The sequence below is a fragment of the Lissotriton vulgaris genome, chromosome 3_2 (assembly GCF_964263255.1).
Source record: "Lissotriton vulgaris chromosome 3_2, aLisVul1.2, whole genome shotgun sequence".
Lineage (NCBI taxonomy): Eukaryota > Metazoa > Chordata > Amphibia > Caudata > Salamandridae > Lissotriton > Lissotriton vulgaris.
In genome coordinates, this window is record NC_141690.1 from 318,988,151 (window position 1) to 319,004,555 (window position 16,405).

Consider the following 16,405-nt stretch of genomic DNA (forward strand, 5'->3'; position numbering starts at 1 on the left):
CAAATTGGTGTTCATCTTGAAATGGTCCTATTTTCACGGGTAATGCATTGGTCAAAGGATTAGTCATTTTCAAATTAATCACTCCAACCACTTGAATTGACTTCCCTGATAGGGTTAAATCTGGGACCACTTCTGACCTTACTGTGGAGCGCGCAGCTCCGGTGTCTAACAAAAAGGTAACAGGATGTCCATTTACCTTTGTATCTACAAACGGTCCACTTTGATCCACTTCCAGGGCAGCACCCAAAGTGCATTCTCCCTGCTCCCCTCTCTGATACTCATGAGGGTCTGATATTTGATCTAATCTTTCTTTTATCTCAAAGTAAGGTATTTGACGATATGGTTGATTATTCATAGGTATTCTTGGAGGGTGAGGTATCTGCATTTGGGACTCACAATTACCTCCATACATTGATCCAGTTCTTGTCACAGTATTCATCCCTTCTGACATTTGTCCCTCTCCTTCATATTGCAATTGATTTGCTGGATTTAATCTACACTTGCGCATCCAATGCCCTATTTTATGACAATGATGACAAGCTGTCACTCGTTTTTGATTTGCCACCCACTCAGCTCCCATACCGACATCTGCACCCCTTCCTCTACCCTGTCCAGGTTGTTTAGTAATCTGTTGTTGGTTCATTCCTCAACCACTTCCTCATCCTCGACCTATCGCTCCACCAACTCCTTGCCTTAATCTGACCGTTCAGTATTTCTCAACTGCACTAACATCAACTTTTCCTTTGTCTTCTTTTGTACGGCCTCTACCTGTTCACTGCAGTATTTTGCATAACGCAAAATGCCATCAACAGACTTGTTCTGCCAACATATCAAGTGGTGTAGTATCATCAGACTGATATCGGATCTCAACCCTAACACAAATTTATAAACAAACTGTTCCATATCTATTGGCTCAATAGTATCCAATCCACTATGTTGTTTAAATGCCACTAAAAGTATCTCATAATAATCATGTCCCAGCAGGAATCGCACCACAGGCACCAGCGCACCTGCGTCTCTTCCCACTCCACTCCTCCCTCTGACGTCACAGTCCCCTTGTACTTTACCCCCCTCCTTCCCGCGTACGCGGGACGCGCGTGGGACGGAGCACGGGGCGAAGCCCGGGCAAAGGGTGGGCCATTGTGTGGCTGTCAGGTGTCTGTGGGAGGCTGGGCTGGGGCCCTTCCCTTTCCTTCATCATCTACCTCATTCAGCTGTTTTGACTTTTGCGGCCACATTGCTGCTGGACCCTCATACTGCTTGGTCATAGTATAGTGTTGCTGCTAAACTAGGATTTATTTTCTTTTTGTACTCTTATTAGTATATTACTCTCCTTGTTAGGGTTAATGCGTTAGTTTATTATAGTTTTTTTTTTTAAGACACATTGTCTTAGGATTTTACCTGCTTTGGTTTTCGAATAGTTGCCCTATAGTTACTACCATGGACTCATCCCTGTTAAGCAGCGCGGGGGGGAAACTCTAGTAAGGGCACCTTAGACAATTACTTTAAAAAGTCCACTTCTGAAATAGATAGGGAAGATGCACTGGCCGAAAGAAGGGTGGAGCGTCGCGCTCCATTGAAGGTTACAAAGCCAGACTTTCTTTGACATCAGCTCCGCATACTTTAACCCTTGGTCCAGGGGTGACTCCATTAAATGAGGATCCTTTTGCCACCCAGGGTATTCCGGTACTCTTACGGGATACCTCACCTCCACCCTCCTTAATAGTGGCCTTAAATAGCACCCCCATAATCACTACCACACCTTCACGTAATCCCGGCGCAGGGCTGGAAGTTGCATCAGCTGCCCTGCGTACAGCCAAATTGACTGCAAGAAATAAACCTAGAAAAACGGAGGTCCCAAAAGTTCATGGTCCACCCCCTAACAAAAGAAGGAGGAGGGGGGGCTCACTCCAAAAAGGTAGGACCAGTCATTCTGATTTTGGCAAGGGGAAAGGGGGGAATTCAGTTTCTGTCCCCAATCCAAGGGAGGATTCAAGATCTGAAATAATTCTAACGACCCCTCATGAAATACTATCATCCCCCTTGTCATCTGCCCCAATAACTGGCGCAGAATCCTTGAGCGGCAGATTGACGGACTCTCAGTCATCAGTCCCCACTCCTGACTTTTTTGAGCATTTATTCAGGATGTATACCTTTCCAATTTTAGAAAGATTACTGGGTATAGAGCAGCGATTGGGGAAACTGGAAATGGCAATTTCCAACAAAGTAGACCAACAGAAAGTTCCTGTTAATCCAACCCCAGTTCCGGCCACTGTAGTTGCATCCTCTATTACTACATCAGACACAATGAAAGAGTCCAATGCACCTAGCAAAATAGCGAGTCGAAATCCACAAGGGGCCAAATCCCTCACCACTGCACCCCGACTAGCCATGCATGCTACAGGCGCCATCCCGAAGGGGAGAAATAGCTCGGCTGCAAGAAATTTGCGGCCGGTTAGAGGGAGGGCGTCCCCAAATAGAGCTGAACATCGAAGGGGCCGCCAGGTTGAACTTCCCCCGGAAGCAGTTCCCTATGTGGTGGTGCTTACGGGTGTTCCTACTCTTGAGCCTGATAAGCGTGAAGGACCCCTTCAGCTCAAAAATAAAACCATGCACTGGCTGACTCGGAATAGACCGCTCCCCGGTAATATCAATGGGGAGATTGTGCATGTACGTCGACTCCCATGGCTGGGGGGCCGAGAAAAAGACATCGAGGGTGATCTCATTGTGGTTAAATTTAGAGACCCTGAAGCGGTTAGGCACATTCTGAGCTGGATGCCTGGGAACTTAGGTAAATCAATCATGCCCTGTGACCTCACTTACTTTTATCCAAGAGCTCTAGTGGCTCCCGTGTCATGTCCCTGGCCACCCCCTGCCCAGTTGAGCAATCCAGGTTCTAAATTTAACAACCAATACTTGCCCTTGTTGCCTGGTTCCAAGGCTCCAAAGAACGTATTTGGGTGGGAAACTGTTCCCCAAAGGGGCTATGGCAGTACTCTGGGAGGCTGAATCATACATTTGAAACAAGGGGGATGGAACATCTGCTTCCCTTTACTCCTTTGGAAGTTAAAAATAGATTTGAAGCCTTTTCAGGCCTGGATAATTGCGACTGACTGTTGGGAACGTGCTGTAACCCTACGCCTTCTCCGAGGGGCATCATTAACAAGCTTAGTTGTTGCAAACAGACCTGTCCAACTATTAATGTGCAGGGAGGTAAAGGGAACGCGGGAGATAATGTAGTTAGTACCATTGGTGAAAACAGCATGCTCCAGATAGACAATCCGATTCTGTGTAGCATGCGGGTCCAAGATAATATTCTCCCTGATAGTGCATATCTTTATGCACAGACTTCCCATGATCCGCCTGACATGACCTCAACTTTCTTAGTCCCACTTAACCAGGATCCATCATATTTACTCGGGTCCCCTTCCCCGCATGCGGGCATTGTTCACGTTAAAACTGGGCCAGCGGGCTTCAAATCTAAAGTTCCACCTGAAGCCTAGAAGGTCATGTCATGGAACGTTGCAGGTATAGCCAACAAACTATATACAGATGACTGGGATTCCATAGTAACAAATAGCGATGTCTGTCTTTTCCAAGAGACTTGGGCTAGGGAACCCCTGTCAAGAACGGGATACGCAATCTTTGAAATTAAGGCCAGTTGGAGTGGCAAGGGGAGGCCTTCAGGGGGTTTGGCGGTGTGGGTAGCTAGCCACATTGGATGCACTGCGGAGAACATAGCTACGTTCTCCCAGGACATACAGTGTGTTATACTGAAGTGGCCCAACGCTCCCAAGCTAGCAATCATAAATGTCTATTCCCGTCCTGTTGGCCCAACCATGGAGTCTCCTACACTTGAAGATCTTTCGTCCTTCTTGTGTCAGTTACCGGATGACTACAAGATAGTGATGGGTGGAGACTTCAATTGTCATTTCGAACCATTGGAGGGGCTAAGGGAAGGGGCACTCACTGCCGAAGATGATTTTTGGGGTGTCCCGGTGTGTCAATCGCCCCACTCCAAATCTTGGTCCCCACTCGCAGAACAAATCATGTCCCTGACCCTCAATTTTGCGTTAAGGGCATGTAATGAACGAACAATCTCAGACACTCCCTCACAATGCACTTTCAATAGGAAGGACCACAAGTCGCGATTAGGCTACATTTTTGTAGATATTAGTTTGTGGCCTAAGGTCGAGGATTTTAAAGTAGTCGCGCGTACAGATAGCGACCATAATGCACTTTTACTTCATTTGGCGCATTCTGCATTAGCACCTGGCCCTCAGCCTTCTGAGACTAGGGATGATTCAGGCAATTTGGTACTTACTTCTAACAGGCGTAGGGTAAGATGGGAGAAACTGTCAAACTCGAAAGAAAGCACCAGGAAAATGAATGAGCTAGTACTGCCCAAATTTGAGGATCTGGACAATCTAATCAACCAACCCAGACCTCAAGACTTTAATAAGACTTTAGCTCTAATTCACGGAGAGCTAGTGGGAGTTCTGGGTGAGGTCCTCTATCCGGAGGTAGTGAAGCGCAAGCAAAAGACCCAAACTTCCTCCTGGTACAACTCAGCCTCTAAAAAGGCTAAGTCTGAATTAATTGCAGCAGTAAAAGCAGGTATAGATAGGACTAGGGTGGCCAAGCTTAGGCGTCAGTATAAGGGTGTAATGGCCCAGGCCAGGTCAGACTGGGACTGGGACAGATGGCAGGACCTCTCTTCTGCCCTTGGATCTAAGGACTCTAGGAGATTCTGGTCATTAGTAAATATTGGCTCAGGAGAACCAAAAGCCGCAGTAGAGCATAATATTGCAGCTTCCCTGTGGGAAGCCCACTTTGGTAAACTCTATGAAGAAAGTTTTGATGATACCAATGATGTGGCCGCTGCTCTTTTATCCCTTTCTGGAGACAGTTTGGAGTTTAGTCTCGGGGAGGTGGCAAGCGCTATAGATAGACTGGCGCTGGGTAAAGCACCGGGACTCGACAAACTGCCTGGTGACCTTTTTAGGTCCCAACCTGAGATCTGGGCCCCATACCTTCACATTCTTTTCAATTCCATTGCACGAGGCATGGAGATCCCCTGTACTTGGCTGGGGGCAGAGATAGTTCCCATTTTCAAGAAGGGCTGTCCTCTCCTTCCAGCCAACATAAGGGCCGATCAGCCTTATAGATGTGCCTCAAAAACTTTTTTCCTGCCTCATACTGGACCATCTCCTGGACTGGATGGAGGATAAAGACATTCTAAGCCCCCTTCAGGCTGGCTTCAGGAAAAACACGTCCACCATGGATCAGATCTTCCGCCTTGTACTCCTCTATTGGAAATCTGTGAGGATTGATGGTGGGAGGTTGTATATGGTGTTTGTGGACCTGAAGTCAGCATTTGACTTGGTACCCTGAAAAAAACTCTGGGAGGTTTTAAATGAGATGGGAGTTCCTACCCATCTCTTACAGGCTATAATTAGACTCCATGAAGGTAATTTTGCTCAGGTTCGGTGTGGGAGGGGCGGAGTTTTGTCAAAGAGGTTCCCTGTCCTGAGGGGGGAAGGCAGGGTTGCGTCTTGGCGCAAACACTGTTTTGCCTTTACGTCAATAACGTCCTGACTCACCTTAGTAATGTCAGGGACAACGATGCCCCATTTTTGGCGGGCAGGAGGGTGCCGACTATTATGTTCGCCGACGACACCCTCCTGCTCTCCAAATCTCCAATGGGAATACAGCGGATCCTGGATGGATTTGGTCTTTTCTGTAGACAGTATGGTCTAGAGATCAATACAGGGAAGACCAAATTCATGATTTTCAACCCCTCCCCTAAGACAAGACCTAACCCTTCACTGAGCTCAGTAAGTCTGAAGAGGGTAAAAACATTCCAGTATTTGGGCGTAACATTGCACGAGAAGTTAGCTTGGGAACCACAGATATCAAGCTCTCGAATAAGGCTGTCACAACTGTCCGGGGCAATCTTGAAGGTTACGAACACTTCCACCTACAAACCTATAGCCCCTGCAGTTGAAATGTACAAAACACAAGCCAAGCCGGCTGCATTATATGGCAGCGAGTTGTGGGGGTACAAAGCTGGAAAAGTGTTGACGAGTGTTAAAAATAATTTCCTGAGACGTCTTCTGGCCCTTCCGCGTGGTACACCTCTGCTTCCTTTATAATTAGACTTGGGTTCACCTTCTATAGGGGAGGACCTTGAATTAAAACCGTTAAGATTCTGGCACAGGCTTTGGACTACCAATGAGCTTAAACATTATAGGCTAGATCTTATTCATGTTATGAACTTAAACCATAGCGACAAAATTCCATGGTTATCCTTTGTAAAGCAAGAACTGTATCGGTTGAGTCTCCAGGAGCTGTAGGAGGCCCCTGAGTTAGGCTGCCAAAGGGTTTCCCGGAAAAGACTTGTGGAAGTTCAAAAGGAAAAAAGCCTTGCTTCCTTTGTGCTTGCACCCCGCATTGGGATTTTAACTGAACGTTTTTTGGACTCCAAAAATTCTTATTGCTTTGAAAGTTTTATGGATATTATCTTCCTGATTCTGGCAAGAAAGCTATTTATCCAATGGAGGCTTGGCACTTTACCTATTAAATCCTTCACGTGCAAATGGGCCAATGGGGGGGACAAAATATGCCCCGGCTGTAGCCACTGCAATGAGGAGGAAAGCCATGTTCTGTTCTTCTGCCCGGCCTATGACAGACCTAGGAAACACTGGCTAGTGCCTCTGTGTAGGAACTTGGGCGTAAGGAGTCATGTGATCTCATACAGAATACTGAAAACCGATTCCTCCTCTCATATAGTATTCGCAGTTGCTAAATTTCTAACGGCCATGTGGCACATCAGGAGCAAACTACTTAAAGTCTGACTATCATAGGATAGTACTGCCAACTTAGCCTCATTGCCATTGCATCTCCTGACTATTATTCGGGAAGTGGTTGTTCTTTTTATATACCCTTTCAAAGTATGTCTTAATTTAATGCTTTATTTTATATGTTTTCTATGTATGCTTTTTATGTATCTTTTATGGCCTAAACGGCCGAAATAAAGAATTTTTGGATTGGATTGGATTGAATAACCTGAGTGAATGCCAAAAGTATGAGTGATTAATTCAATTTCATTGATTGCCTCAGTTAGATTTGTTGTTAATACGGCCACGTCATCAGCATAGGCCAAAATTTTTGTCGAGAACAGGCCCACCGTGACAGGTTGAATAACAAGTGAGGAAAGTAATTTTAAAATAAGGGGATTGATATAAAGGGCAAATAATATCGGAGAGCAGGGACAACCCTGCCTTGTGCCTCTTTGTATCTCAGTAAACTCCGACTCAGAACCACTGATGGAAAGTTTTGCCTTTGGACATACATACAAGGCCTTTATGGCTTTGATAAATTTATATCCTAAATTATTAAGTTCCAAGATGTTCCACAAAAATTGCCAAGAGACATGGTCGAATGCCTTCTTGGCATTGAGGAAGATCATCGACATCCTGCCCCCCGTGGGGCCCATGATGTCAAAGAGGGTAATGGCTCTACGGGTATGATCTGTGGTGCCCTTTCCCGGAATAAAGCCATGCTGCCACGGGGAGACAAGACACTCGACAACCCGACTCAGCCGATTAGCTAAGACCTTGGCATATAGTTTTGAGTCGGATTTTATAAGAGATATGGGCCTATATGAAGATGGAAGCTGGGGGGATTGCCTTTTTTTTTGCCTTTTTTAGCAAAGATCGCTATATTGGTGTATTTCTTGGTGTATTTCCAGGACTCAGGCGGCATTGCATGATATTGGACCCCTAACAACAGATCCAATAAATAGGGAAGTATTTGTTTGCCCAGTATCTTGTAAAGGCCCAAGGGGATTTTGTCAGGACCTGCGGCTTTGCCGTTTGCGAGCTCAGCCAATGCAAGCTCCAGTTCCGTAATTGAGATTTCCCTTTCCTTTCAGTGAATTGGGACCTATCTCTGACAACCAGTTGTTAAGGAAGGTTTTTAGATATCTACCAGAATATAAATCTTCACTTTGATACAGCTTTTGATAATACTTCCGGAAAGCCTCTGCTATATCCTGTGAGGACGTATATTGCTGACCCTCGTACTCAATCATCTTTTATAGATTGTTTTTGGCGTGTACGTAGGGCTAACTGCCTACCTACATTTTCTCCAGATTCATATAAACTGCTTTTGTTTGATTGATAAGTTTCTGCGGCTTTCCGGATTAGAGAGCTATTGATTTCGGTCTTCAAGACTAGTATTTTATGAAGAGTGTCAGTAGCTAGATCTCCTTGATGGATCTGGGTGGCATGATAAGCCTCAAGATTAGATAACTCCTGCTTGAGCTCAAGATTGTTGTTATCCTCTATCTTTTTACTTTTGGCAACAAATGATATGGTTTCGCCCCTTAATGCTGCTTTGAAACAGTCCCAGACAATCAATCTGGGTGCACTATATTGATTGCAGTCAAAAACCCCTAGGCCCAAGATGTTATATGGGTTATATATTCCAAGTTGACAAGTAACTTTCTGACAAAGGACCATTGTGACTTAGGTCTATTAAAACTGGGTAAATCAAAAATAAGGGTAAGTGCGTTATGATCCGATATTGTTTTTGGAGACTTGATTATATCCAATAACTCCAAGTCCACCAAAGAAGTCATAATGTAATCAATTCGAACATATTTGTTATGCGGATATGAAAAAAAAGTAAAACCAGAATCGTGATGTTTCCTCAAGTCCCAAACATCCCGCAAGTTGTGGCTATACATCAATTGGCGTATGGCCCTATATACCTTAGGCTTACGTCCGTTGTATTTCTTAGGTAATCGGTTATGTACAAAGGTCCCTAAGGAAATGTTAAAGTCTCCACAAAGAATGAGAGGACCAGGCCAGGAGGCTAATTCTATGTCTAGATCACTAAGCATTAAGGGATCATCTAGATTTGATCCGTATATCGTGCATATAGTAGGACCTGATTCTAACTGCACTATAACCTATCTGCCATGTTTATCAGCCAACTTGCGTCTAGGATTACCAAGCGCAGGTTTTGCTAAAATTTCAACCGCCCTTGTTTTAGATGTTTGAGAAGTGGCTACTATCACATTGTAACCTGGGATCTTTAACAGTTCTTTATCAGATTCTGCAATATGGGTTTCCTGTAAGCACAGAATATCAACAGGATCTTGTCGCAGTAGTTGATATAGTTGTGCCCTTTTATTTCTATCATTAAGACCTGCGATATTCCAATAGCAAAGTTTTACTCTCCCCATTTAGGATGGTATATCCTAGACTTGATCATTACAAAACAGTAAGACATGTAAATACATATATTGAGCCGCTGGTTCTTAATCTGATTTTTCTTTGTTACTATCATTTGATCCTGTATACAAGAAAAGAAAATTGCTTGACATTGTCTTATTTGATTGAAGTTGCTTATTTTTGTAATTTTACCCCTGCCCCTACCCACCGCCCCCCTCCCCCCACTCACCAACCTTCGAGGCATTTAGACTCAAATAGAGTCTATGGTGATGGTGAGACGTTCCCTGACCAGTACCATTAATATTAAACTTGTGTTATTCACAAAGCCGAAAGAAATGAGAAAGTGCAAGAATAGTGCAAAAATAGTTTCTCAGAAAAATAGAGAGAAATACAGACCAAATATGTCAAATGAGAAAGTAAGATGATTATTTTAACGTCTATAATCCTAATGACATAATTCGCAAATTATATCTGCATATGCAACCAACATATGCCAGATATCTAGCTGCTTCACTGTGAAATCTCTATTGTAGCTCAGTCTCAAACTACTCTACACATTCAGTTACTCTAATGATACAAAAAATATCGAAACTCAGGTCAGACTGTCTAAGAACTCTTTTGTTTCTATCTCTGAGGTAAATATTTTAACCTGGCTTTTATAAATAACCTTCAGCTTAGCAGGGTTGTTGAGATACACCTAAGCCTTTTTGTCCAAAAAGGGTTTGATCATCTGGCGAAGACGCCATCTTCTCTCCACGGTAGTGTGGCAAAAGTCAGGCCTGACAAAGTAAGAGATAGTGTTTCTGGCACGCCGAGCTTCAGGCTTTGCTTTGTCAGCAATGGCCTGGCGAAGAAGAAAGTTTCCAAAATAAACCAACACTGCACGGGGATATCTCCCCTGCGGTGAGGAGGCCTTCAGGGTAGATGGAACTCTATGGACTCGTTGCACTTCTATATCCCAATTCCAAGAGGCAAGCTCCGGGAGAGTATCCTTGAATAACTGGATAATGAAAGTGCGTATATCCTCGCCCTCACTTTTTTCAGGAATTCCAAGGACGCAAAGATTATTGCGTCAAAGACGGTTTTCCATGTCCTCCAATTTCCATCTAACATCCTTTAATTCCTCCTCATGGGATTCCACTCGTTCCTGAGAAACTGTGGCTTCTGCTTCATTGATTCCTATGCGATCTTCCATCTCCGTCATCCTTACATTAGAAGCTGCAACAGATTTTAAAAGTTTGTGGACTACGCCCTGTACCTTATGTAACGCTAATTGTGCCCTTCGACCATCCCTTGAGGTCTGTTCCCGGTGGGAGGCGATTGCCTGCAGAACTGTATCCATTACTGTGGTCAGTGTAGCACTTTGTTGATCTAAAGAGATAGATGACTCAGGCTGAGATGTGGAGGCATGCTCCTGAGAATTATGAGCTGGTACTGATGTTGGAGAATAGTCCCACAGTAGACCTGATGCGCCATGAAGCCCAATACTATAGAGTTATATTGTCCCGGGGGCTCAGGAAGGATTGGAGGTTCGACCACTGGAGCGGGAGGGGCCGGCTCAAAGAGAAACACTGGGTCCTTGATTAAAGGTTTTAAGGAGGGCTTTATTGTTATATACGTTTTCTTCATGAACAGGTAAGTAGTCTTTAGTCTCTGGGTTTCGCTGAATGCCGCGGTGCCTTCTGGTCGTGGAAGTCTTTATCTTGATACGTCTCAACAACAGGATTCCACGTGGTACCGGAAAGAAAAGGAAATCAAGAGAAGGCGAATTACTGCCTGCACTCTGGTTGGACACATACAAGGACCGGGAGTGAGGGACACGCAAACCCCGTGAAGTGCTCCAATTAACTATGGGAGTGACGGAAGGTGCTCGTGCTCAGGTAAGGGTTTGGTTGCAGGAAGTGTTACGCCGGGGGCTGTCTCCGCCTCCCAACCCAACCCGCGACCCGGCCCCGTACCTCTTTAAGCCACGCTCCTCCCGTGGGCGCGTGGCAGGGCGACTCGTCCGACCGTTGGCCTCCTGGCTTGTCGTTTCCGTCTGCTTCTCTTCCTGGACTTGGTTCCGTGCTGCTCTCCTCCTCGATCTCCTCCTCGGGGAAAACGCCGTCCGTCCTCGATGCCGTGCTTCCTGCTTTTGTCGTCACTAGGGGCGTGACTCCACAATCCCAACCGTCGGCCTTAAAGGAGCCGTATACATTCACACCTGATGGCCATTCCGTGTCGGGGTCTCCTTCTTCCTCATGCCACGTAGAAGTCTGCGGCTGTTGAGACAAGACGCAAGGTGAAAGGGGGGTGGCGCACCACCAGTCTTTAAATTCAGATGTCTCTTGACAGTCAGACCCGTGACACACCTCCCCCCCTGGCATCTCCCGATCGGGGAGAGGAAACACCCGGGATAAAAAGTCTGCATTTGCATTGTCTCTTCCTTTGCGGTGTTGCACAGTAAATGCATAGGGTTGTAAGGACAGAAACCATCGCAACACCCGGGGGTTGTGGCTACTGTTTTGGTGCATCCATTTCAGGGGAGCGTGGTCTGTATGTAGAACAAAGGGCTTGCCCTCCAGGTAGTAATGCAATTTGTCAATTGCCCATTTGATTGCCAAGGCCTCCTTTTCGATGGTAGAGTATCGGCACTCCCTGGGGAACAATTTCCTACTGACGTATAGGATCGGATGTTCAACGCCCTCTTTGACTTGTGATAGTACCGCACCTATCCCCTGATTAGAAGCGTCCGTGGACAACACAAATGGTTTGCTGTGATCCGGTGATATCAAAACAGGAGCCGTTGTCATCGTGGACTTAAGACGGTGAAAAGCCTGTGAGGCCTCTCTCGATGGGTTACTAAATTCCTTGGCCTTGACGTCTTTGCGGAGCAGATTGGTTAAGGGGGCTGCTAACTCTGCAAAGCCTGGAATAAAGCGCCTGTAATAACCCACCAGGCCAAGAAAGGCTCTAAGGTCCCTTTTGTTATTGGGGAACGGAACTGCTGCTATCGCTCTTACTTTTTCGCTTTGGGGAGCGATGGTTCCTTCACCCAACACGTAGCCCAGGTATTTCACACTTTGAAAAGCTGCTCGCGATTTTCTTGCATTGATGTGTAGACCTGCTGTTTGTAGGGCTTCCAGAATGATTTGTAAGTGTCTCAAATGTTCCTTCCAGTTCTGACTGTAAATGACTATGTCATCCAAGTAAGCTGAACTAAAATGTGAATAAGGTTGTAAGACTTTGTTCATCAGGCGCTGAAATGTTGCCGGGGCGCCGTGTAATCCGAAAGGCAGGACGGTGAACTCAAAAGCACCTTCATCGGTTACAAATGCTGTTTTCTTTCTATCCTCCTCCCGAAGGGGGACCTGCCAATACCCCTTCGTGAGGTCAATGGTGGTGATAAATTTGGCGTCTCCAATTTTTTCAATCAAGTCATCGACTCGAGGAATCGGATACGTATCAAAATGCGAGACAGCATTTAATGCACGAAAGTCCATACAAAACCTTTTTGTGCCATCAGGTTTAGGAATTAGAACAATCGGGGATGACCAAGGACTCTGCGAAGGGCGTATGACTCCCAATTCGAGCATGTCCTGCACCTCTTTCCGTACAATCTCTTTTCTTGCTGCGGGAATTCTATATGGTCTTTGTTTTACCACTTCCCCCGGAAGAGTTTCTATGCAGTGCTCTGCTAACTCCGTCCTTCCTGGTAAGTCGGAAAACACTGCTGTATACGGGGTTAGAGTCTCTGTTAACTCCTGCTTTTCCTGGGGAGTCAGCTCGGGGTTCACCACCAACTGTTCTAGAGTAGAGTCATGTCGGACATCCATCTGCCCTACGAATTGTCCCACCCGGGGTAGGGGTCCCAACCACTCTTTCAAGAGATTTATGTGGTAGATTTGTGTTTTGTGAGGGGTTAATCGGAGTCTATAGGTAGTGTTTCCGATTTTTTCCGTGATCTGATATGGGCCTTGCCACTCATGCTTATTCTTAGTACTGATGGAAGGCAGTAGCACTAGAGCCCATTTTCCTACGTCCAGGGATCTTAATCTTTTACCTTTGTCATAAGATTTCTTGTATCTCTCATGTTGATGCTCCATGGATGTATAGGCGAGTTCTCTTAATTTACCAAGTCTAGTTCGGAGCTGAGAGGTATATTCCAACATGGATTTTTGCTCCTGGGACGTTTCGTTTTCCCACATCTCTTTGGTGATGTCTAGGAGACTCCGGGGCATCCTCCCATACAGTAACTCAAACGATGAGCATCCCAGGCTGCTTTGCTTTTGGGCTCTTATCACATAAAGGGCGATAGGTAGGAGCCGATCCCAGGCGGGCCCTTCCGCCGTCAGCATTTTCTTTAGTGTTTGCTTCAGAGTCTGGTTGTATCTTTCCACCAAACCATCAGTTTGGGGGTGATACACCGAGGTTTTCAAGTGTTTTATGTCCAATGAGGCACACACCTCCTTCATTAATTTTGAGGTGAAGGGAGTCCCCTGGTCGGTCAATACTTCTTTAGGAAAACCTACCCTGCTGAAAAGTTCCACAAATTTTTCAGCGATGGCCGCTGTGGTAGTGTTCTTTAAGGGAAAAGCCTCCACAAATCGAGTGGCATAGTCCACGATTACCAATGCATATAGAAAGCCTCTTCCCGTCTTTGGTAGGGGCCCTATCAGATCCATGCCCACTCGCTCGAAGGGGACACCAATTAAGGGCATCCTTTGTAGGGGGGCAGCCGGAGGGCGCTGTGTGTTTCTACGTTGACAGACCTCGCACCGGGCACAGAATTCTTGAACATCTTTGTAAATACCCGGCCAATAGAAGTTGCGCAGGATACAGTCAGTGGTTTTTTCCTTGCCGGCATGTCCTGCCATCAAGTGGGCATGTGCAAAGAATAGCACTTGTTCTCTGAAAGACTGGGGAACCAATAGCTGCATCTCTGCTTCTTGGTTGGCTTGTCTGTATAACAAATCGTTTTTGATCAAAAAGCGGGGAAATACTGGAGAGGTCTGATTGTCTGAGCTATGGGCGATTTCCCAGGCGTTGAAAAGGGATCTGTCTTCAGTCTGGGCAAATCTGAAACTGCGATCAATAACCCAGGGTTCGGGGGACAGGTAGGATGGTATATGCACCCCACTCCTGGTTGTGGAAAGGTGTTCCTTAAATAGGGACAGGAATTCTGGATTGTCGGTCCCCAGGATCATATCTTCAGGCAGGGAATCAACTACCCCTACGCTAACAGTACAGGGGTCCCTATCCTGCGGTGTTAGAGTGATGGAGGCCATGGGGTAAGGCTTCACGTCCCCATGGACGCACCTGATATATACGGGAGTTTTATGATTCATCTGATCCGGGGTTACGAACCTGGACTGTACCACAGATTGCCTACACCCTGAGTCTAACAATGCTTTCAATTGGAACCCATTCATCTTTATACTCACGTAAAACGTGCTGCCCATTTCGGCGGAATACATCACAGTCCGGGGCAGGTACCCCACCTCCATGGGTTCCTCATGGCTCTTCCTTTTGGGACACATCCTGGCGATGTGGCCCCACTCGCCACATTCGAAACACTGAGGTCCTTTTGTTGGAGGAACCATCATACCGGGAGGTCTGTAGGGTCGGGGAGCCTCGAGTACTGGTTTTGGCCTTTTGTCCATTTTGATGATAGGAGTACCTTTGGAGTTTTTTTCTGGCTCCCACGGTATAGACTTGGGTTGGGCCCTGGCATATTGGGATGCCATCTCAATGGCTTGTTCTACTGTCAGGCCTACATGCTGTTTGAGCCAACGCTGGGTCGCATATGGTAACGCCTCCATAAACTGCTCTACATAGATTTTATTCAGTATTTCTTCCTTGGTACATACATCAGGGCGAAGCCATTTGTCAGCCGCCATTTTTAGCCTGAAGAACAGTGTTTTCGGGTTTTCCCCAGGAACCCCTTTTTCTTTTCGGAAACGGACCCTATAGGCCTCCTGGTCCAACCCTAGATGGTCCAATATGACCATTTTAATAGTCGCATATGGGGTTGTCCCCAGGGGATTCGCCGCTTGATATGCAGATTGGGCTTCGGCAGTCAGGAGAGGGGCGAGAAAGAACGGCCATTTTTCTTCGGGCCAGCTCATAGCCCGAGCCGCCCTTTCAAAGTTTACCAAAAAGGCGTCAGGATCCTCACCGGGTACATATTTTTGGAGGGCCATCCCTGACGGATGTGGCGTGTGTACCCGTCCTTCGCCCGTGGCTGCCTGTTGGACAGAGGGTATGGACTTAAGACCCTCTACGTGTGCGGTCATTGTTTTAGTAAAAAGTTCTCGGTCCGCTTGAGCAATGGACAGCTGGTTCTCCACGGCCCATCCTAACTTCTCCTGCCCTTTTATGAGGTGGTCGATCAGGGTCTCCATCTTGATCTCTCTGATGGATGATGAAGCAGATCCCACTTCTGACACCAAATGTCCCGGGGGCTCAGGAAGGATTGGAGGTTCGACCACTGGAGCGGGAGGGGCCGGCTCAAAGAGAAACACTGGGTCCTTGATTAAAGGTTTTAAGGAGGGCTTTATTGTTATATACGTTTTCTTCATGAACAGGTAAGTAGTCTTTAGTCTCTGGGTTTCGCTGAATGCCGCGGTGCCTTCTGGTCGTGGAAGTCTTTATCTTGATACGTCTCAACAACAGGATTCCACGTGGTACCGGAAAGAAAAGGAAATCAAGAGAAGGCGAATTACTGCCTGCACTCTGGTTGGACACATACAAGGACCGGGAGTGAGGGACACGCAAACCCCGTGAAGTGCTCCAATTAACTATGGGAGTGACGGAAGGTGCTCGTGCTCAGGTAAGGGTTTGGTTGCAGGAAGTGTTACGCCGGGGGCTGTCTCCGCCTCCCAACCCAACCCGCGACCCGGCCCCGTACCTCTTTAAGCCACGCTCCTCCCGTGGGCGCGTGGCAGGGCGACTCGTCCGACCGTTGGCCTCCTGGCTTGTCGTTTCCGTCTGCTTCTCTTCCTGGACTTGGTTCCGTGCTGCTCTCCTCCTCGATCTCCTCCTCGGGGAAAACGCCGTCCGTCCTCGATGCCGTGCTTCCTGCTTTTGTCGTCACTAGGGGCGTGACTCCACAATCCCAACCGTCGGCCTTAAAGGAGCCGTATACATTCACACCTGATGGCCATTCCGTGTCGGGGTCTCCT

General features: G+C 46.7%; 1 protein-coding gene across 1 annotated transcript; it reads right to left on the bottom strand.

Moving 5' to 3' along the window:
* Nucleotides 1-11,146: 11,146 nt before the first annotated feature.
* On the bottom strand, nucleotides 11,147-15,802 carry LOC147725773 (uncharacterized). The gene is made up of 2 exons (XM_086964497.1): nucleotides 14,666-15,802; nucleotides 11,147-11,503 (listed from the first exon to the last, which is right to left on the bottom strand). The coding sequence occupies exons 1-2, from the start codon at nucleotides 15,800-15,802 to the stop codon at nucleotides 11,147-11,149; spliced, it is 1,494 nt and encodes a 497-aa protein (XP_086820623.1).
* Nucleotides 15,803-16,405: the final 603 nt, after the last annotated feature.